At 39.0% G+C, this 24,463-nt stretch overlaps 1 protein-coding gene across 3 annotated transcripts in view; it reads left to right on the forward strand.

Annotated features, from left to right (window-relative positions):
* Positions 1-23,249, forward strand: part of DDL (SMAD/FHA domain-containing protein) — a 72,210-nt gene extending 48,961 nt beyond the window's left edge. For 2 of the 3 annotated variants that reach the window (XM_089419830.1, XM_089419822.1), the window contains 8 exons: positions 16,420-16,498; positions 16,648-16,705; positions 17,215-17,307; positions 21,605-21,719; positions 21,853-21,900; positions 21,987-22,032; positions 22,212-22,282; positions 22,820-23,249. In XM_089419830.1, the coding sequence (XP_089275956.1) occupies positions 16,420-16,498; positions 16,648-16,705; positions 17,215-17,307; positions 21,605-21,719; positions 21,853-21,900; positions 21,987-22,032; positions 22,212-22,282; positions 22,820-22,859 (550 nt within the window). In that variant the 3' untranslated portion in view covers positions 22,860-23,249. The remainder of the gene's footprint in view (positions 1-16,419; positions 16,499-16,647; positions 16,706-17,214; positions 17,308-21,604; positions 21,720-21,852; positions 21,901-21,986; positions 22,033-22,211; positions 22,283-22,819) is intronic. The other variant, XM_089419834.1, reaches the window with a different exon arrangement.
* The last annotated feature ends 1,214 nt before the right edge of the window (positions 23,250-24,463 follow it).

Raw genomic sequence — 24,463 nt, forward strand, 5'->3', positions numbered from 1 at the left:
AGATGAGTTGGTAGCGATTGGAGAGGCCATTCCATCCACTGAGTTGGTGCGTATTGCAGTGAATGGCCTCCCCCGTTCATGGTTGAACTTTGCTGATGGGGTTTGTGCACGTGAGACCCTTCCCACATGGGAGAGGTTTTGGGATGATTGTATTCAGACAGAGATCAGGAAAGGACAACTTGGGGCAGCCAAACTAGTTGAGCGGGATGAGGACGTACCACTGGTGGCAGGAGGCAAGAAAGGCAAAGGGAAGAAGCAGGCTTCCACAAGCAGTGGTGGGGGCAAAGGCAAAGGTAAAGGTAAACAGGGGAACACACAGAAGGACTATTCCAAGGTGAAGTGTTGGAATTGTCAAAAGATGGGACACTATGCAGTTGTGTGTCCGGAGAAGAAGAAGAAGGGGAAGAACCAGGACGTGGCAGCTTCAGCAGAGATTGAGGACTTTGCAGGTCATTTTGACCGGGAGTTTGCATTCACTACGTGTGAGTCCTCTAGTGCAGGATCACCTGCCACACAGGTTCAGAGGGAGCATGCTTTTCCCTCGATTAGCGGAGCATCTACAGGTATCTGGTATGTGGACAGTGGGGCTTCACGTCACATGACAGGAGTCCGTGAGTACTTCTCAGAGCTTTCAGAGAGTGGCACTGATATTGAGGTAGTACTCGGTGATGACAGAGTTGCTAGAGCAGTCGGGGTGGGGACAGTGACATTTTAGAGGGAGTCCAAACCTCCCTTGAAGGTGTCAGAGGTTCTTTATGTGCCAGGGATGAGGAAGAACCTCATATCTGTCTCAGCTTTGGAGGACAGAGGATATGAGGTACTGTTCAGGGGAGGACAGGTGTTGATGTATCCCAGGGGCACTCCTGCTGATTCAGCTAGAGTGATAGGTGTACGCCATGCAAAGGTGTACATGTTTGCATTTCAGCCCCTTTTGGCATTGAGCAGTAGTACCGACAGCAGAGCTAGCAGTTCTGAGCTGTGTGAGATTTGGCACCGCAGGATGGGACATATGTATCATGGAGCTTTGAGGACATTGCGGGAGATCACTACAGGTGTGCCAGATTTCAGTACTGATCACTTTGATACTTGCAGAGGTTGTGCGATGGGCAAGTTTGCCAAATCCCCTTTTCCCAGCAGTGACAGCAGAGCGATGGGGATACTTGATTTGATTCATTCTGATGTGAGCGGTTGGATGTCTCATGTTTCCTTGAGTGGATATGAGTACTATGTGTTATTCATTGATGATCACTCCAGGAGGACCTGGATTTATTTTTTGAAGACCAAGAGTGAGGTCTTCAAGCGGTTTCAGGAGTTCAGAGCTCTTGTGGAGACTCAGACAGGTCGAAAGATCAAGTCCTTGAGGTCGGAAAATGGAGGAGAGTACACCCTTGGAGAGTTTGTTGACTATTGTGCGGAGGTAGGCATTAGGAGGGAGTTCACTGTTCCTTACAACCCCCAGCAGAACGGGGTTGCGGAGAGGAAGAACAGATCCATCATAGGGGCTGCCAAAGCCATGTTACATGATCAGGGGTTGCCATTGTTCTTGTGGGCAGAGGCCTGCAACACAGCTGTTTACTTGCAGAACAGGAGTCCGCATCGTGCCTTGGGGCACATGACTCCGGAGGAGGCTTTCTCTGGGAAGAAGCCTGATATTGGTCATCTTCATATCTTTGGATGCATTACATACTCCTATATACACAAGGAGAAGAGGACCAAACTAGAGCCCACCGCAGAGAAGGGTATCTTTGTGGGCTACAGTGAGACCTCAAAGGCCTTTCGGATTTGCATTCCTGCACAGAGGAGAGTTGTTGTCAGACGGGATGTGAAGTTCGAGGAGGACATGGCCTTTAGGAGGTCACGGGAGTTAGAGTATCTGGATCAGCCAGACCCTCAGCAGCAGTTGAGTCAGTCGCAGGGATCCAGTGGGCAGGGATCAGAAGGATCAGGAGGTACATCTATGAGGATGTCAGGTCCGTCAGTGAGCAGTGGCTCATCGAGCCAGAGGGGTGGTGCTCCGGGCAGCATGCAGAGCAGTTCACAGAGCAGTTCACTAGGGAGTCCACTGATGGACAGTTCACACGGTACCTCAGCTTCTACAGGTTCAGGTGCAGGCAGGAGGACAGCAGATAGACAGTCAGGAGTTCAGGCTACTGATGATGAGGAGGAGGAGTTTCATTCTCCGGTGGGAGAAGTGCGCTCAGGGAAGAGGAAGCCCAAGTGGCTTCAGGACACCTTGAGAGATGCCACATCTGTTGCTGAGCCGAAGAGGCCGGTCAGAGAGAGTAGACCACCTGAGAGGTTTTGTAGCTATATGGCGATGGTTACCAGCATCCTTGACTCTGAGCCTTCTAGCTATGAGGAGGCAGCTAGCCAGCAGGTCTGGAGAGAGGCCATGCAGGAGGAGTATTCTTCTATCATGAAGAATGATGTTTGGGAGGTGGTGCCGAGGCCTGAGGGCAAATCCGTGGTTACTTCCAGATGGCTTTACAAGGTAAAGCATGCTGCAGATGGCAGCATTGAGAAATTCAAAGCGAGGTTTGTGGCTAGAGGGTTCTCCCAGGTAGAGGGAGTTGATTATGAGGAGACCTTCGCTCCCGTGGCTCGATATACTTCGATCCGCTCCATTATATCGATAGCAACAGAGATGGGTTGGAAGATCCACCAGATGGATGTGAAGATCGCATTTCTCAATGGCTTCATACAGGAGGAGGTGTACATTGAGCAGCCACAGGGCTTTGAGGTGCATGGGAAGGAGTCCCATGTGTGCAGATTGAAGAAGGCCCTTTATGGCCTGAAGCAAGCTCCCAGAGCTTGGTACTCCAAGATAGATGCATACTTGCAGGGGATGGGTTTCACAAAGAGTGAGGCAGATCCGAACCTTTACTTTATTGTGATTGGTGAGGAGCCTCTCATTCTGGTGCTGTACGTGGATGACTTGATCATTACAGGTGCAGAGAGACTCATAGAGCACTGCAAGAGAGATATTGCGGCGGAGTTTGAGATGAAGGACATCGGTTTGATGCATTACTTTTTGGGTTTGAAGGTGTGGCAGGAGGAGGGGCATTTCTTCCTGGGGCAGGGGAAGTATATTGTGGACATCCTTAGCAGATTCCACATGGAGGATTGTAGACCCATGTCGACACCGATGATCACCAACTGGAAGAAGCTTCATGCTTCGGATTCCGAGTTGGTGGATCCCACATTGTACAGGCAGCTGATTGGTTCCTTGATGTATTTGGTCAACACTAGACCAGATATCTGTTTTGCAGTCAACACGATGAGTCAGTTTATGTGTGAGCCTAGGAAGCTTCACTGGGTGGCTGCAAAACACATTTTGCGGTACTTGCAGGGGGCAGTGGATTATGGTCTGGACTACAGGCAGGGAGATGGAGTGAGATTGGCAGGGTACACTGATTCTGATTGGGCAGGTTGTGCTTCTGATAGGAAGAGCACTTCAGGGTGTTGTTTTGGGTTGGGTTCAGCAGTAGTGTCATGGTTCAGCCGGAAGCAGTAGTCAGTAGCACTGAGTTCAGCGGAAGCAGAGTATATGGCAGCCAGTCTAGCTAGTTGTGAGGCCATCTGGCTTCGCAAGATGTTGTTTGGCTTATTTGGTCAGCCGTTGAGACCTTCAGTGATTTACTGTGATAATCAGAGTTGCATTAAACTCACGGAGAATCCAGTATTTCATGACAGGTCAAAGCATATCGGGATCAGATATCATTTCATCAGAGACTATGTTCAGAAGGGAGTTGTGAAACTTGAGTATATTTCCACTGATGAGCAGGTTGCAGATATTCTTACCAAAGCCTTACCACGGGGCAAGCATGTCTACTTCAGAGACAAGATGGGTGTGGTGAGGAACACCTTCCTCGGTAAGAGGGAGTGTTGAAATTTGGTACCGGAGGACAGGTGGTTCCCTTAGGCTTTGATCTTTGGCCTAGGGAAAAGTGTCCAAAAGAATTTAATTTTTCTCCTAAAGTGACTTTATAATTTTATAAAAGTTAAATCTAATTTAAAAGTGACTTTAAGTGATAAAGTTACTAAGTCTAATTTTAAAGTAAATGAAAAATTAGAAAGGAAAAGTGACTTTGGAAATAAATGACTAAGTGGGTCTTTATTAAAGTGGGGTGAATTAAAAAAATAGAAAGTGAGATTTAAATGAGCATTTAATCTCAGCCATTGATCTAAATCTATTTCAGCCATTGGATTTAGAGATCACCCAAAAGTCACTTGGATCACTCAAAAGTCACTTGGAGTTATATTAAAGGAGGAAAATGAGGAAAATGTCATTCATTCTTTCATGAGCAGATTAGGAGAAGGAGAGCAAGAGAGCAAGAGAGATTTCTGAGCAGGGAGGAGAAGGAGACAGCAGCTTGGCACACATTCCAAGGCAGCAGTTGAGCAGATTTGTGCAGCTGATTTAGCACATAGTGAAAGGCAGATTTTTGCACAAAAATCAAGGAGCAGTTTGCTGATTTTTCTGCACACAAAACGGAGGCCGTACAACATTTATTGCTGTCCTGTTTGCTGTAATTTCCAGATTGCTGTGAGGCACGGGAAATGAGATAAGTTGTAAATTTGCTTGCTGATTTTTTGCTGAATAATTCTCACTGTAAAAAGGCAATTTTCAGAAATAAAGAAGAGCTCTCAAACTGGTTTTCCCCAAGAGTTGTAGGGGGTTTTTCCAGGGTCAAGTTGACCAAAAATATCAGTGTTTTAATGTGTTTTAATGGCTGTTTTTGATTGCTGATTTTTAATTCTGCAATTTCCAGCATTCTGAAAAATTTCCAGAATTTGTGTTTTCAACAATATCTATTTTTTTTCAGTTTGTTAAATGTATGGTTATGGGAATGGGCATTTAACTACATGGGAGAAATAAGGAGAAACTGAAAACCGGGGTGGGAAAGCAGAGATTTTTACATTATTAAAAAAAATTGGGGCCACTAGGAAAAAGAAGAACAAAATGGGAAGCAGTGATAATGACGATATTTCGAAGAAATTTCAAGACCAACTCGACAGAGTGCGCAAGTGCCTTGACGAGTTCGAAAGGAAGCAAGATGATTTCAGGAAGAGTCAAGACGAAATGGCAGAGAATATCATAGCAATAAAGAGCATGATGAGCTAGTTTATTGGAGGAGCTAATCCACCTTTTAACCCCTCGGCTATGCAAAGTCCCAAGACTCTGAAAGGCGAAATTTTTCCAAATCATGAATTTCCGTTCATGTACGAAAAGCCACAAGTACAACATATACAGTTTGAAGGAAGTCAGTACCATACAAAGTTTCCCGACAAATACTATCTTAAAATTAAAAGAGAATTACCTAAATATGATGGTAAGGACCATAAAGGCGACATTATATGGGTAAATAAAATGGACGCCATTTTCGGAGCAAACTCGCCAATAGGTCATGACCGCATCCAACTACCTGGAAGCAAAAGCGTATGATTGGTTCCTATGGTGGTCTAACAAATGTGCAACTCGCTCATTCAATTAGCAAAATTTTAAAAACGCCCTGCTAAAAAGGTTTCATGACAAAGAAGAGGATGATGTTTATGAAAGATTCTTTCACCTCAAATAGAAATGATTGGTAAGCGAATAAACTCACAAATGGGAAGAATTAACTATAAGTCAAAGGGGATTCTCAGACGAAGAGCTGTTAATAACGTATCGTTGTGGCCTTAAGGATTATATTCGGGAAGAATTAAATTATATAAACTCCAAACCATTGAAGATGCTAGACATGCAACAATAATTATTGAGCGGAAATATAAACTCCATAAAGCACCATATGCCAGTAATGAAAAATCAAACAACCACTGCCAGGGGAAGTCAAGTAAATCGTCTTCAGAAAATATTGGTAAGTACGTTCCACCACCAATGCGCAATGGAGGAAAACAATAGTCTAATATTGAAAGAAAAAAGGATGGCAAGTGTTGGACATGCGGAGACAAATATTCCCGAGGGAACAAATGCACTACGCAAAAAATTTACAACTGCGAAGCAGAACAAAAAGAAGACTCTTCAGAAGATAGCTCTAACGAAGAGAACAATGAAGAAAACGAGACCCCTAATCCAGATCCAGAAGAGGATATGACAAAAATTTATTTGGCAGCCATCACAGGGATAGCTTAGCCACAAACCCTGAAGCTTAAAGGACATATCAAGAAACAAAACATTATCCTTTTAATAGATTCAGGAAGTACACACAACTTTATAGATGTCAATGTCGCCAAAAGACGAAATATTTTTGCCTACCTTGTAGAAGATTTAAAAGTGATGATGGCCATAAAGTTAAAATGCAATTGAATGAATATGAAGTGGAGTTCAGTTTTTATACGGTCCCCTTAGGAGGAGTAGACACCGTCTTAGGAGTACAATGTTTGCAAACACTCGGGACATATTCGACAAATCACCAAAAACAGTTCATTAAGTTCAAAATGGATGGAAGAAAGTATAAGTTGTTTGGATTCCAAGCTCCACCTACCCAGGTCATTTTTGCTTAGCAAATGAAAAAGCTTATTCGCAAAGGAAATCTAAAATTCTAGTTTCTCCATATGAAATCCAATGAGGTCGAAACCACTCTCAAACATCTTGAGTCATTTCATGGTAATGTTAAAAATTTAAGTAAAAGGAAATGTCATTTTTACTTTAAGAATTTAACATTACCATTAATTGCCAACATTGCTAGGGTTGAGATGTGTTAGGCAAATGACAGGGTAGGCACGCTTTTCTTGGAGGGGCTATTTTTGGAGGAAAACAACCCCAATTTTCCCTCAAAACAACGTCAAAAATCACAAAACTGCAGTCTGAAGAGTCTGTAGTTGGCATGGCAATAAACCAACTGGTTTAGGACGAAACCAACTGGTTTAGGACGAAACCAACCAGTTTGACCATAAATCGACCGGTTTCGTCTTAAACTGGCCGGTCCGTTTTTTGTGAAATTTGGGTGAAATAGACCCTTAAATTGGGTTTTTTGGCTGGTTTGACCTGGTCGCCCAATGAACCGGCTGGTTTGACCAGTTTTTGGTTCAAGCCGATCGGTTGTTAAAACTATATGATTCTAGACCATCAAACTTTGGCTAGAGCTTGTTTACAAACCCTAGGACTCATGACCATCAATAAATACATCAACACGTATATCTAGGAATTCATCAACATATCATAATCACATCATGTGTCAGGGAATATTAATATGTTAGACATAGGCTTGGGTTTCAACCAAATCAACACATACCTAGCGTTCCATTCCTAGGACTCTAAATACATAACAAGGGTTTTGTTTATAGACCCAACGAAACCCTAAGGATCTAGGGTTTCAATTCATAACATAGAAAACCCTACTTTACCAACACTTCAAAGGTTCGGGATTTCAGACAACATCATTTCAATGCTAACAAGTTAGGGTGTTCATGATCATACTAAAACCCCAAACATGATATCATCAACAAAAACTTCAAATAGTATTTCCGAATAACCCTAAGCAGTTTTAGGGTTTCAAACATTGATATTAGCATATCCTTAGGTTAGGGTTTCCCAGAGAACCTGTCTAGGGTTCTATAAAATCAATTAAGAATATGAGGAGGGTAGATTTATCAAGTGATGAATCACCCAAAACAAGAATCATTATGATTCAAGACAGTTAGACATAACGATGTTAGTAATGTAATGCAAACTTCAAAAATAAGATGATCACACTTTAAGAGAATCTTGTAAGTTGTATAGTTGAAGACATACCTGGAGATGTTCCTTGGCAAACCTAGTAAGGATTCCTTGAAGTGTTCTCTTTGTATTAAGCCATCATCTTTGATACCTGTAGTACATACTTACAAGCACAACATGTGATTCCTTGAAGTGTTCTCATTGTATTAAGCCATCATATTTGATACCTGTAGTACATACTTACAAGCACAACATGTGATACCAAGGACATAATTTAATTTCTCAAGTTAGATCTTCTACATAATCATGGTGGATGGAATCCTATGATAAGTTGTTCATTCTTTCAATCATCAGTAGGACTTTTTACTTGACATTTAGATGGCTTCTAAATCCTAGAGGATAAGGATTAAGGTTCTAGTATGTTATTTTAGAAAGTACAACCTTTTACCCTTGACTAGCTATAAACCAGGATCAATTGAAAATCTAAAAGATTATGTACCTTATGATTTCATACCTCTGATTTGATGACTTATTAGACTTGCATGTGCATCTTGACAATACTTACTTGAATTCCTAGATCTAGTACCTTGTACTTGAGCTCGCATAAAATTTGTATTTCATAGGACAAACTTCAGATAGTCTTCAAATGAATGCTTTTGTTTCATCAAATCCTCCTTTTGCTCCCTGTGATTAACTATTTTCCTCCTTCAAAAGTATATCGAAACTTTGTTACCTAGATCAACCAACCTCTTCTCTGCATTTTCCAGCATAGTTACTTTTCTAGTATACTGTAGCTTCACTGAACTCATTCTCTGAGATTGATCAAACTTTACTAATGTATCATTGTGACAACCGAGCTTTCTTCTTGAGAATTCATTACTGAACTTTATCCGAACAACTCACTTTGGTATACTAAGATCCTAAAAACCTTCATTGTATATACATATCATTGTTTTAATCTTATCACTGCTTCAACATATCAATGAGCTCGAATGACTATGACTGTGACTTCTTTGAAAAACTATGAACCCAATTTTTGAGGTGATCAATCTGTGTCACTGTAATTTTCACCGAAATTGATTCGAACTATCTTGCCAATGTCTTGAGTTCATTACTGTAGCTTTTACAAATTCCTTATTGAAAATTTTGTTTGAACTTCACTTATTTCTGTGGATTATATCACTGTCCTATGGAGTGAAGTTACATTTCTTCTAGATAGTGAGATCATCGAACCTTTCTCTCTGAGATGATTTGACATTTTCATTGGTTTAATTAGCCCAAGACTGCCTTTGACCATGACCATAACTTCGATACCATGTTGAGAAATCCAAAAGTGAGGCAATTAAATGATTTCTATGATTATGACATTATCTTGTGATGTTTTCATCATTATTATTAGTTCTTATTAATTATCTTTTCTTATCATCAAGACTAATGCCAAGTAAGAAATAGAAGAGAACACAAGATGTAGGCACGTTGTTAGGGTAAAACCCCACTCTAGGGGAAAACCCAGTCCAAATTTTTTTCCTACAGTAGATTCAAGATGAGACGACCAAGACCCTTACAATCTAGACCCAAGACATCCTCCATCAAGGCATCCTTGTAATTGTGAGAGCACCGAGTCCTTATCATTGTGATAGCAACGAAACCATCTCATTGTGAGACCTTGTCACTTTGGCAACACTGAACCCTTCTCTAGAGCTTGTCATTGTAGCAGCACCGAACGGTGGTTATTGTGGTAGCACCGAGATCATCCCTGTGCCTAATTCGAGCCCCTGTAGTGACATCGAGACAACCTCTCTATAATTCGAACTCCTGTAATTGCACCGAGAACATTCCTGTGATATCACCAAAATATTTCCTCTGAAATGCTTGTCCAAAAGCTATGATCTGAGCGAAGGCCTTTAGGCTTGTATATATAGTAATCTCCATGACAAATATGCCAACATGATAGATTGAACAATCGTGTCTCCATTTTAGGTGAGGCCGACATGAGTTTTGTTAAATGAAGTCGACTTGATGATGATATTTTTGAAGTCGTCTTGAAGGAGACTTGATGGAGGAGTCTTTGACCAATGAACAAATTGACTTTGACCCAAATAAGCTGGTAGGGCCGACTTGTACTGTGGAGGTTTCCAAGACTTTTTAGACTCAAAATAAATTCTTTTACAAGATATATTTTCCTTGGAAGGGTCTTATAAACATGGTGTTGACTTTCTTGACTCATGAAAATATATCATATGACCTAACAAACCCTAGAAGCATGAAGAACATGCTTTTACCTAGAAGAACATTAATAAAACCCATGCTTTAAAATAATAGCATATTCTTTCATGGAAGGGTCTTATAAACATGGTGTTGACTTTCTTGACTCATGAAAATATATCCTATGACCTAACAAACCCTAGAAGCATAAAGAACATGCTTTTACCTAGAAGACCATTAATAAAACCCATGCTTTAAAATAATAACATATTCTTTCATATTTTTGTTTGTTACATAAGGTACATATTGAAATGAGTGCAATAACAATTATGAAGACCAAAACTAGTTACATTTCCAACACTCTCTTAACTAGGGAGGTATTCATGAATATACAAACAATACAACATCATTCTCAAACTGAAAGTTCTCATAAGAAGAGACAGATTGAAAAGCCAAACTGTAAGTGTCAACATTATGACCAACACTGTCTTGGATTGGCCATCCTCAAGGAAACCACAAATGCTTATCTAATCGTCCATCATTCTTTCTTCATGACCTACACATGAAGAAGAGAATGACATGTGATGTCCAACATCACTCCCTCTCAACTAGAGAGGATATCCCTATTCTCTTTTTGATTAGGGAATAGATCCTAGCTCCCTTTTAAGGAGACTCCTTTGCTCCCTCTCAAAACCAGAGGAGATTCTAGAATTTCTTTTGACTTTGGAAGTCAATACCACAAGCCTTACAACTTGTCTTTATAAGAGTATCAACTACTTGTTCTTCATAGGTACATGGCTCCCTCTTTCCTTTGCATCTCTTGCTTCCTTTTGAGGTTTCATGGGGCCATCTTCACTCTCTAATCTTGCGACCGGTCACAGGATCCATGCCATTTCTTTTGCACATCACTTTCATCTTGTCATCATGGATGAAAGCATTATATTGAGCCTTTCTAAACTTCAAGCTAATCATAGCTTTTGCATGAAAGTGATCTCCCTTGTTGACCTTCAGGTTATCTTCTTGTACTGCTACCTTTCCTTCCCAAGATGAATATGTCTTGACTTCATAATTGTCAAGCATCATCCGTTGAGCTTGCCTCAACATTCTTCATATTTTCCTACAATATCCTTCCAAGTAGCAAACTAATATGTTAACCAAATAACCAACAATAATTAAAATTAGACTTATCTTACCATGATGACCACCTCATCCAAGCGTCAACATCCTCATGGTCTCTCCACTCGAATCTTCCTTCATGCATTAAAGTGACCAAGGCTTAAACTTGATTACCAAGTTAGAACTTTTCTTTCGGAGATTAGACTGGATGTTAATCATTATCCATAATCTAGAGAAAGTCTTAATTCTTTATTTATCCTCGAGTAAGTCAAATCGTTCCCTTTTAAACATCACATAATCATATAAAGCATGTTACAAGATTCTTGCACATATGAATCTTATCAAGAGTCACTTTCAATATGCATTCATATGCTTCTTATTCCATCATCTAGCTATATGTCTGATAATGAGCTTGCATCCTGACCCATTACATTCCTTCATCCTTTAAAAGTATTGTTTCGATACTATATGGAATGTATACTAGCCTTGTCATAATGTTTCTTCCAAGAACCTTCCAAAATGATAATTCTTACAAGATCATGATGATCCACCTTAGCAAGATGATTGCCTCTAACATAATGTTAGATAATTCCCGGATGAACAATACGCAACATGGTTTATCTATCTATTTATAAAGACTGGATGATTTCTACAAAGCGTCTTATCTAAGTAGACTCTAAGTATGTCACTATCCCATGCTTCTCTCTATGATGCTATACAACAACAATGCATACTAAAGACCAATCTTCATAAAGAACCTGATAAATAGGGTGCCTTGTTTAATAGTAAATATCTTTCACATCTTCTTTCTTCGGCTTCTTCTCAGGTTCTCCCATTTCCTCCACCATGCGAGCCTCACTTCTTTCCTTTCTTTTGTTGTTTGGACAGTCCCTCTTAGAGTGTCCATATTCATTGCACTTAAAGCATTGAACCTTGGACATAGCGTTCTTCTTGGACTTCCCAAACTTCCCTTTCTTCAGCGTCTTGACTCGAGCTATAAAGGCTTGAGACTGTTCATCTGATCCAATGCCATCTTTTGCCATTATCCTAGTTTCTTCCAAGATGCATTGAGCCCACAACTCATCAAAAGGGGTTGAGTCTCTCTTAGAGTAGATGCTTGTTGCAAAGCTGCTCCATTCTGGTGGCAATGCATTCAGTACAAAGATGGTCATTTCTGAATCAAAAATTGTCTCTCCAAGCCCCTGCAAGTGATTTCTTAATTGAGAGATCTTCATTAGAAAGGATGCCATGTCCTCATCCTTTGATTTCTTCATTTTATATAGTTTATTCCTCAAAGACATCTTTTTGTCCTGATGTACTTACAGAGTACAAATTTACTAGCTTGTCATACATAGCCTTAGAGGTTTTCAAATTTGCAACAAATGGAACAAGATGATCCTTAATGGATTCAACTATGATCCTTTGTGCCCTTACTTCTCCTTTCTTATACTCTATAGTTCTTGAGTCTCGCCTTTTCTAGGTTCAGTAATTTCACCAGTAACATATTCCATTACCTAATGTTCTGTTAGTGCTAGATCAATCCTTTTCTTCCATGCTAGGAAAGTTCATGCTCCAACGAGCTTATTGCTTTCCTTGTAGAAAGAACCCATATGACCTGTAGATTTAGACATAGAGTAACAATATGATACTTGATGATCAAGAGTCTTCCTTTTTCTGATGATGACTCCAACTATCTTGGGGTGTCCAAGATATTCAAGGAGACTTTAATGATGTCTTTAAAAGTGATGATATCAAAGTCCTTCGATGCTTCCTTCAAGGAGGTCTATCAATGAGCATTCAACTAGATCCTTTTCTCAAGAGAGAACAACAACCTTCTTTAAGTTTACTTCCGATGAGGCCCTTCTTTTAGATCAAGAACTCTTCCTTTTCCCCTTAGCAAACCCTTCTTTTGTCCACAAGATGATCCTTTTCGCTGCCTTCTTGTTTACCTTAGCTCTGATGCCATGTTGGAAATTGCAATGTGGCAACTATTAACTCCAATTTTCCTTTACCTTAATACTTGCTTGTGAGCTTTATTATTCTTCTTGTGTTTCCTTATTAGATCTTTTTCATCAAACAAATATCAAGAGCAAAAATAATAGAGACAAATGATACAAAAGTTAGGCTCCAAGCCAGGGCAAAACCCCTCCAAGGGGAAAACCCAAAAACCTCTTCTCTTCTTATAGAATCTGCTTCAAATGAGACAACAAAGACCCAAACCCTAGACCAAGCCCTCCTCCAAGTACCAAGCCAACCCTTCCAATAGCGTTAGATCACCACAACTCAATCCTGCATCAATCAACTTCTAGCTGCAACTTCGACCCTGCAACTTCTGCCATGTAGCTGCTGTAGAAAGCCTAATCCAACGTATTCCAAGAGATCCTTGATCAAGACAGATCTTCCCAAGGTAAACAAGGTCAAGACAGAGTATTCCTCTTCCCAACAACTTGATATTGCAATTCGTCCTATTGCAACCCAAACCCACAATTTTGGCCTCCTTTGTAGTTGTAGAAACCCTAGAACTTTGCACGTGTGAGAAAGATAGAGCCCAAAACAAGTCTTCTTTGATTTCTTTTTCCTTCTAGATCTTCGCTCCTCCTTCCTTGCTTCTTCTAACCTTTGATCAAACCCTTTCTTGGAAGATCGAACTTGTTGGTTAGTGAGTGCCAAATGAGGTCGAAATTGCTCCTCTATGTAGCCTTTGTAGAGGGTCAAATTCCCTCCTTTAGGCAGACTTGAAGCTGCCAGGGCGGACTTGTACTTTGGAGGTTTCCAAGACTTTCTAGACTCAAAATAAATTCTTTTACATGATATATTTTGTGGGAAGGGTCTTATAAACATGATGTTGACTTTCTTGACTCATGACAATATATCCTATGACCTAACAAACCTTAGAAGCATGAAGAACATGCTTTTACCTGGAAGACCATCAATAAATAACATGAAACCCATGCTTTAAAATAATAACTTTTTCTTTCTTCTTTTTGTTTGTTACATAAGATACATATTGAAATGAGTAGAACATCAATTATGAAAATTGAAACTAGTTACATTTCCAACATAAAGGGCTTTCTTCAACTTGCATACATGAGACTCTCTCCCATGGACCTGAAAGCCTTAAGGTTGCTGATTATGCACCTCTTCCTTAATCACCCCATTGTGCAAAGCAGTCTTCACATCCATCTGATGTATCCTTCACCCCATCTTTGGAGCAATGGACATGATTACTCTAATCGATACATATCTTGCGACAATTGCAAATGTCTCTTCGTAGTCCACTCCATCTTGTTGGGAGAACCCTCTTGCCACGAACCTTGCTTTGTACTTCTCAACACTGCCATCAGCTACATGTTTGATCTTATAGGTCCATTGAGAAGTGACCACTGATTTTCTCTCAGGCATTGGCACTGTGTCCCACACCATTCCTCATGATGGAGCTATTCTCCTCTAACATGGTATCCCTCCATGCCTTCTCATTTGTAGCCTCCTCAATAGTATAAGGCTTGGAGTCACTGGTGCTGCTTGATATGGCCATGTAACTAGAAAATCTTGCTGCTGGTCTATTCGGCCCATCTTGGCCACCTCTTGGTAGAGCTCAAGGGAACATCTCACTCCTCCTCCAGATCCACAGGCTGTGTCCCTGCTGCTGGTGTGGCTGTTCCATACTCAACGTTAGAAGACTCTTGCTCCTACTAACAGTTTTATATTCATATTTATGTGACATTGTGTTCAATTGATGTTGATGTTGCTTTAGAAGTTCTAACATTTTTAGAAGTGTTTATTTTTGTTTTTTAAAGTTTCCCAATAAATTCTGATAATTTCCTCGATATTGCCAATAATTAAAATTTTTGACCCTTAGCATTAAGTTGCTGATATTGATAAATATAACATTTCATTTACGTCGATCCTCTAGGGACAGTAGTAGACACCACCCAATTTTGATTAGACTGCCTAAGCCAAGTTTTAAAATATGGTAGAAGAAGCTTAACATGCCTGATCAATGATTTTGATTTGAGTGAATGGTACATTTTTGCTAACACCATGACAAAAGAGTTTAACAATCAACACTGCTAACATTTGGATACATATAGGGCTTGTTGCTCTTGATTAAATGCCAACCACATACCCTCATATGAGATAGAATCCAAGGAAAATGTTGCAATCCCATCAGTCCTGAAAACTGTGAAGTTTGCTGAATTTGGAATGAAATATGACATTCTTCTTTCCCTATATCTGATGAGGGCTGGAACCACTCTCAAACATTCTGAAACAATGAATGGTAATGCTAACAATTTAACTTAAAGGATAAAAAGGAAGTATTAAAAGTTGATGTTACCTTTATCTTTTCTTTTTATCCCCTTAAAGAATTTAACTAGAAGGACAAAAAGGAAGCATAAAAAGTTGACATTTCCTATTTATCTTTTTAAGTTAACTAAAAGGATAAAAAGGAAGCATAAAAAGTTGACATTTTCTTTATCTTTCTTTTTTATCCTTTTACTTTAAGAATTTAACATTACCATTAGAGAGTGCCTAGGGAGTGTGGTCGGGGTGCAGTTCCAGGCTTTGGTAGTGTCCTTTGGAGTGTCACCCTTCCAAATTGGCAGGCAACGTGCCCAAAAGGTCTGGAGGGCACTTGCTGAGTTCACTCGCATTGAGCATGGTTCCTGAGCCAGAGCAGAAATGGTGGGGGAATGCTTCTGGCGATCTTGCTCTGATCACTATGAATGTCTTAATGTACCTGTAATTGGATGATACTGATGGAATCTAACTCGAACTTAACCGTCCTGTTGCGTAGGCAATCTGTGACTACACTAAGTCATAATTACATCACCTTATCATGAAGACTCTAACTAAGACTTTATTTCTTATTTATGACCATTATATGTAACATTTTGGAAAAGCATAATCTTCCTATTTTTTGTTCTTTGATTGCGTGTTATGAATAAAGTCTATATATCTGTGTTAATAGTATTTTAACTCATTTAAATGCTGTCAATACATGTGGAAATTGTTAAATAGTTCATTTCAATTGTATGTGTTCAAAAGCAATTGCTATGTAGGTTTTTTTGAAGTTTCTTGTATTCAGTTCTATCTGTTGGAAAGATTAGTTAATTTGAGTCTGTTTAAACTTTAAAAACTGGGAACTTTTGTGTCTTTTCTAATCTGTATATGTACAATTGTTTCAGAGAAAGCTGGGGATATAGTAGTTAGAGGACAATAATTTCTAGTTGTCAAGAAATGACATCCCTTAATTGAAAAACAATCTTCTTATTACCTAGGGCAGCTTAAATTGACTATTGGCATCCTTCGTGGTGGTTTCCAGTTGTTACTTTTGTTACGTTAAGTCACATGATTATGTTTTATATGGATTACTTTTGCTATGTTAAGTCATGACCACAAGGATGATACTTGGATGTATTGATTCATGGATTTTACAGGAGTGAAAATCCTTCCCATGATTCATTAGCTAAGATGAAAGCTGCTGAGGAAGCTCTACAAGTCAAACAAAATGATAAGGTCTATCCTAACCTTACCATCTATTTAATTTCCTTATGACGATTTGTGAAGCACGCACATTTTTTCTTGTAATTGAGGTTTTAAAATATAGCAAAGCACTGCAAAATATCATGTTTTTATATTAATGCCTGTCTTTTGGTAATGTGCAGGTCAAACCTTCATTTGAACTGTCAGGGAAGCTTGCTGCCGAAACCAACAAAGTAAGGGGTGAGGAATACAGCCTTCTACATTAGATTTGATGTAGATATGTTGAATTTCTTACATGCACTAACGAAGAAGCATAAGAAAATCCTATTGTTATAACTTTAGTGATTGTTTCTATGATGTAATCATGAGCCCTTATCATCATACTGCCATTTTCTGAGACAGCTAGTATTTCTCTTGGTCCAGATGTCCGTGTTTAAGTAATTTGTTTTTAGAAATTGCATTGCATATTTTGTAGCTAAACAATAAAGAATGTCTGACTACATCAAGACGTAAACATATTGAGACAGGGTGTGATGATATAGGCTACTTCTGCCTACATGAGCAGGGAGTGGAAGTGTATCTGGCTTGATTTGAATCTCGAGAGAGTCTATATCGTTTATAATAATGCCTATTTTGTATAGCTAAGTTTATTTGTTGTCTCAACTGTGGTGTTATTGTGAAATGTAGAATAGTTTGGAATGACTGATAGTCTCTTAAGATTTTTACAAAATCAATTTTATATGTGACAGGTGTAGCATTGTTATTCAATGAACCACCTGATGCACGGAAACCAACGATCAGATGGCGTCTCTATGTTTTCAAGGGTGGAGAAGCCCTCACTGGTAATTATACAAGTGTTTCAGTGTTTGTTTGTGTCCATCTCATTTGTTTCCAATTCTCTCCATCTATCTCTGTTTGCTATCCACATTTATTTAACAGCTCTGACAGCATTATGGATTTTCCTCTATCTTGATTTGATTTGGTTAAGGCCACGCATTGGTATGTATTATATTGATATCACTGGACAAAAATACTATGTACCTTACCTAAATGAAAAGAATGTTCCAGTTAACAATTTCTTGGGTGCAAGGCTCTTTTTTGGTCGTTCAGAATTATTATTTTTGCATGTTCCATCTCTGCTTATATCATTAAGAGAAGGCTCACCCTTGTACTCAGATATTTCTCTATATTATTTTTTTGTTGTCTAATTTGTCAGCATTTCTCTCCATCTCTCTATTTGCTATCAACCTTTATGTAATAACACGGGTAGTTTTATGTATTTTTTCCATCATAGTTTGATTTGGTTAAGGCCTGAAGAGAATCAGTTGGAGAATATATTTTCGATAGATGCTTACAGTCAACACAAGCGAGCCACCATCCAATATGGTTATTATATTGAAGCAGACACACGTCACACACGAAAGCCATCCTTCAGCTAAACAGCTGTGACTGGGGAGTATCTAGTTCACCAAAATTGTCAAGTGCATGTCCTCTAGCATGTCGCTTAAGGACATGCATCAACTTATAGTAAACTCTCCAAATGCCAGTCCAATAAAACAATTTAAGATACGTGGGGCTAGGGTGTCATCATGCACCCCACATCACATGAAGTGCACTCCTTCAATGGTGTAAACACTTTGGAACAACCCAAAAGCTAAGATAAGGTGTCAATTGTTTTCACATTTCCATTGATGATGTTGATAGTTTTATGCAGCACATAGATGCAAAGGACCATGTATACTTTGGTTGAAAATGTATAGTGGCTTGAGCCTTGTTCTTTGACTGGTGGCTTGAGGCTGATTGAGCATGACTAGTTGCTTGAGTCTTGATCCATTAAGTGATAATGTGTAACAATAGTTCCTGTTGTTATTTGAAAAAATATATTTGTAACTGTATAAATGTATTGATATATAAATAATTGATAGAACGAATAATAATCATGATAAAATAACCCTCGTTATAGTTTACTTTATAGTGTTGATTGGTTATGAGGTGAAAAAGTACGCGCCCCTTGATTTAATTAATTAATTTTATAAATAGATTTATGCTTATAACATTGCTGCCCTCTCAAAGAATGCTTTGTCCCCGAAGCATAAGAAATAGGATTTTGTCTAGTTGGGCACATCTCTGTAGTGAACTGAAGTTTATCTATGTCTGTGGGTTTGACGTCGTTTGCACCTTGAGTGCTGTCGAGGTTCGTGTGTATTGTTTGCGTCTTTTTGAGAGTGGAAGCTTTAACACCGTATAGTTTATAGTTTTGCCTTTACCAATTAAACTCCATGAATTGTTCTTCAAGGTTTGTTGTATATTTTCCCAGTTGCATCAACCATTCCACCCGTAGCACTATATATCCATCTCTTCAAGTGGTAGAGCGTAGATTTCTGTTTGTAGGTCCAACTCTTGTATCTGAATTGACACCTTATGACATTTTGCTACTTCTTCGACCTTTTGTCCATATGCGACTGTCACGATGAGGTCTTTGGTGGGGTAAACAAAAAGGTTTAGTTGTGTTGACAGTGTTGGATATTCCACCAACAATAGGGGGTCTCCCCGGTGTGAAATCCCTATTGGTGCCCCATCCGGTATGTGGGCCCGGCTGCCGCCATGTGAGTTTTTCTCCTGGCTATCAAATGTAGAGATGTTAGAGTGAGGGCAAGAATGGAATGCCTGGAGAATGGGGATGAGATCAGCTCATGATTTGATAACCTGCAGAACGGGATACAATAATTTAACAACAAAACAATAAGATGAAGCATGCCTCAAGAAAGAGTTAGTGAGCTAAAACCATCTTAGACATACATGAACTGGGTGGTGACAAAAGTTAATTGCAAATCAGTTCACAGTAAGTTAATGGCATTGCGTGAAATAAGAAAGCAAAGATTCAAAGTAGACATACAAGCCATAAGCCATGAATGAGTTCATTAACACATCGCCTAGATGAAAGCGCACATATAGACAAAATGGAAATATAGGATAGCCAATACAACCACCATAATTATGCATGAGAATCCATGTTGAAAGTGAAGAACTTCTCATTGTCCATGCTGCAAATTCAAGTACATATTCAGCAAGTCCATCAAAGCCCAGTAGTGGAACATGGGCTGCTCATACGACCTTATAAAGCAAAACCCTAGCCTCACCACAACTCAACCTACTATTACCAATCGCTGAGTGCCTCGAGCTCCTTAAGCGCAAAACAACTATATCATCCAGGCCCTAGCTTAAGTCCCAAAGTCCCCCCACAAATGAGGCATGAGGGTATATTAACTTAAAATTTCTGTGTAATGAACTATCTTGATTTGCATAGAGTAATGTGAGGATGTTATCCTTTTTATTTTTATTGTTGTTATGTTAGCTTACCATTTAAAAATCCCAATTTTAATAGATTGACATAGTGACACTTCCATTGACATGGCACCACTAACTTTCCAAGGTAATTTTATGATATAAATCAGCAAGCTAAGGATAATTTGTGGCATGTATAGCAACCCCTATTGCCTTACATTTTCATGCATTTACCCTCTTTGATCCATGCTCTCTTGATTCCATTTGCCCAAAGGCATGATTAGGCGCTTGGGGTTTTTCATCTTTCCTTCTCACACCACTCATATTTCCACCATTGCTACAACTTCTTGTTTTATTTAGGCTGACTCTTCACAAATCACCTTGTTCCTCCAGTGTCCACTCTACAGCCTTAGTAATCCTTCCTTTTAGAGACGATCTATTTGATTTGGAGAAGAGCCAACCAAAATTGAGAGGAAGGCCCAAGGGCTATTGTTTGACAGTGGGAAGTGTTCTTGAGTTGCACAAAACTAGCCCTTTGATGCTTGGGACCATACATCATTTGGGGGTGCTAGATTTTGTTGTATCAGGTCACACATTGCCCCTCCGAGGGTCACACATTACCCCTATTAGGGATTAGGGGCCAGAATTGCCCTGTCCAAACCAGAAACAACCAAGAATGGCCCAGAGATTTTCCAGATTAGAAAGGGCCAGAAAATGGCACATAAATGGTGTTTCGCAGCCATTCCAGTGTGATTTTTTCCCCTTTCTGACGGGGTTTGGAGGGGCAGTGTGGGGTGGACGCAGGAGTTCTCTGCTTCGTTGCCTCTGAACTACGACCCTATTGGCTACTGGATTATAATTTATGGGTGACTTGTAATTAAGAGTAGACAAATACAGTGCTCAAAGGGAATACCAATCTGCTTTTCCATTTAACTCTCGATTTGGGTAATATTGATATAACACTAGGCTGTGAGCTTGTATCCTTATTGACAGCAATGTCAGCGTCCAGATCTTTTATGCCTGAATTTTTTTAGTGAGTGCGAAACCCTTTTCTCAGTTCCTATATAAAGGCTAGTGTCATATTTGGGGGCAATTGTGATAATGTGGAATTCTGGGCTGTGGTCCTTACTGGAGCACGCATCATGAAGGAAGAATGGAAATATGGGCGAGTCTATTGCAATACTAAATTATTGTAGATGTAAACTTTCACTGTTGCTGGATGTTTGGGACTATCAACTTTTCAGTGTCCGATATCAAGTCAAATCCTCATAAAGATATCTATGATGAAAGCTGAATCTGACCATGCTGTGAGACAATGTAGAGGTCATCATGGCAAGCAGTGCATATCAATCTACTTTCTCTTCGGGTATTACAGATGGGGCTGCAAAATATGAAAGCTCTGTTACTTTGCAGTCTGTTCCAGATTGTCTTCTTGATTGGCAAAATGTTTCTAGAACAGGGCTTTGATGTTACAAATAGCTAGCCCATATGCTGCCAGCGACCAACATGCTTTCAAAATATAAATAATCCAGAAATTTTACTCTAGAAAAGAGTTTCCTTCATTTTTCTTTTGTAAAATTATCCGCAATTGATGTTCAGGTAATTTACTACTCTTTTGTCTCCCTTTCTCACACTTCTCTTCATGCATGTTGTTGAGTCTTCCATCCAACTTGAATATAGACACTTGTAAGACAAGATATTTTCCAGTAAGTGTGGGACACTGTTAGCACCTCTCTAGTTAAGCCTAGAATGAAACTCATCTTAATCCTTTTCAGTTTTTAATTTCAATTTCATTTTCTGCACGGGAACATTCTTGGAGGTTTCTTAACTTATTTATGAATGAACGATGTGTAGAGCCTCTTTATATTCATCGTCAAAGCTGTTATCTATTTGGAAGAGAAAGGAGGGTGGCAGATGTTCCTACTGATCATCCCTCATGTAGTAAACAGCATGCTGTTATCCAATTCAGGTACTCTTCTATCAAAATAGGTTGTGCGTTTAAGATTGCGAACTAGCTATCTTGTCTGAAGGCCTTTTGGAGTCTGGCAATTTAAAAATTTATTTGCTATTTCATCTTATCTGACTATATAGTCTCTCTGTAGGCAGGTGGAGAAAGATGAACCTGATGGCAGAGTATCAAAGAAAGTAAGGTAATGATGTGGAGAACTTGCACGTCTATTGTTGTTGGCGTGGTTTTCTGGCTTTATTTTAACTTCTTATGGTTGTTGTCCATTAGGCCCTACTTGATGGATCTAGGAAGTACCAATGGCACACACTTAAATGTAAGACTTCAGTTTCAACGCTAAGTGATTGCTTTTTCTTTTTTCCTTCCAAAATAGCGTGCCTTGTAATTTCATTTTGGCACAGTTTGCCATCTACTTTCGTTTCAATGACTATGCATTGTAACTTTTTTATTTTTAATGTTTATGTTTAAACTGATAAATAATTTTTGTGGGTGCAGGATAATCGTCTTGAACCCCAACGTTATTATGAATTGTTTGAAAAAGATACTATTAAGTTTGGCAATAGTAGGTATGGTGGTAGTGTTGTGGTGGCCATACCATGTTAAATATTGGCACATGCTTTCAAAGTTTACGGAGATTCTCTTTTATTATTTGCTTGAAACTTGTTTTAGCTTTGCTGCTTCAAAAGTGTTCACTAACTGTTGTTATTTATGTCTGCCAATCATATTAAATTTTGACCAGACAAGATTAGTGAAAGTTTCATGTTTAATGGTTTTATTATGGTTGGATTATGTAGGTGTTAGGCTGTTCGATTTTCCTTAGATTGGTGTAGGTTTTGTCCAGCTTTGTTTTTTTTGTGCTGTCTTCTAGTAGACTGCAAAAGCTTTTTTCATTTGAAAAATTGATCGTTTCTGGAGATGCAACACATTTTTAAAGCTGATCTTGTGTGGATGCAACACTTCTGAACTGTTTAGCTGGGTTTCTCCAGATTTTCTGGTCTCACATTTTCCCCTTTTTATCTGTTTGTTTCCGGTCTTCAGTTTTGATTTTCAGCCTTCATCTCTTCTAGTCGTCATTACAGATACTATGTTTTTGTTTCTTGCAGCCGAGAATATGTGCTTCTTCATGAAAACTCTGCTGGTTGATGGGAAGCGGACTACTGGTAAAGATTGCATGCCTGGGAAACAAAAATTCTTGATAGAATCAAACACATGCGAAAGATGCTTGGGGATCATGCTCCACTGTTTATCATGATCCTTACTGGCCATGTTCTGTGTGGGTGTGAAAGTAGTGACGGCCTTACACCATTGTTATTGTTATTGCCTGTTAATGTCATTACTTTAAGATTCCAGTCAAATGCTGGATTGCCCACAATTACTGACTTTACTTGTCCAATGAGAGATTCAAGCATACCATTTGATGTACAGTTAGGTATCCTTGGATTATTTTATATTTGTACATTTACAGGATGTTCTGGGTTGTACTTGTTGGTCAGTAAATCACACTTAATTTATTTGAAACCTTGCAAACATAAAGGACACTTCTTTGTGTGGTTGAAAAATATGCCGAGTCATCTATGATTAGCCATTCTTGAATCACAATTTATGCTCAGGAAGTTGTATGAAATGCATTATGCATGTACAACAGACTACCTCTTCACACTTGATGCGTGCATTTCTTGGGCTTTAATAGCGAAAATGAAAATATCTTCATGTTATGGGCTTCAAAAGATTAAATCCTGGTAAAAATTTATAGTTCATGTTTGAAGAATCAAGGTTCAAATAGATCTTTATGTAAGAATAATTGGTTGCCATCAATTTTTGAGTCCTAAGCATCTAGTTTATGTTTTGGAAATTTAAAGAAATAGTCATGACAAGGATTGTAAATTGCATAGCACGAGATTCGTGAAGGTTATGAACTGGCAGTAAATACTATTCTCTCAGAGTATGTCAAGCAACTCTATATGCCTCTCAAGCAGCTAGGCGGCAATGAGAAGAAGGAATTTTTCTTCTGTAGGAATTATTTGTTTTAGTCACCGTGTTTTCACGAGTCGAGCCAAATTTCAAGTTTTAAAATATCCAAATTTCCACTATCTATGGCAAATTCGTAATGTGACATTCATCGTTCTGAACTTTCGATAATGTTGAACTTGATGAAATTAGCCTTCTATATTGCTGGTTGATTCTGATGATACATATACCAGTTTTTGTTTACTGGGACGAAATGAGTTCTTGTGAAACTATTTTCTTCCTATTCTTCTTTGATTGTCTTGTTGATCTTTTGCGTTCACTGTCTTCCATCTGACAGAACGTCAGGTTTGTAGATCATCTATTACATACTGGGGAAACGGTTGAATGCACGTCTTGAGAATCTACATTCTGTTTAATTTCATAATTTGGAGGAGTTTCGCGGGTAAAATATGCAAAGCACTTTATTCATGTAAGATAACCGCTCTGACTATCTTGTGGTGCCTGGTTGGATGTGATTTGTTTGGGACCTTACCAACAATATTGTTAATGATCACATACTTGATTCAGATTAATTGGAGATCTTTGCGAGCCAATCCTTTAATAAACAAAGTAATAAGGTAATCTTCGACATTTTAATTTTGTATTGAAAGACAATAAAGGGGTAATAAGGTAATCTTTGAAATTTTACGATGATGGAAGACAAGTTTCAAAGGTCGACAGAAATGAAACTTGATAGTCATTTCTAGTATCTCGATAGAAATGCTCGGATTCTGCATCTC

Source organism: Pinus tabuliformis, chromosome 6 (assembly GCF_031772625.1).
Source record: "Pinus tabuliformis cultivar Carrire ecotype Pingquan chromosome 6, CPIR1, whole genome shotgun sequence".
Lineage (NCBI taxonomy): Eukaryota > Viridiplantae > Streptophyta > Pinopsida > Pinales > Pinaceae > Pinus > Pinus tabuliformis.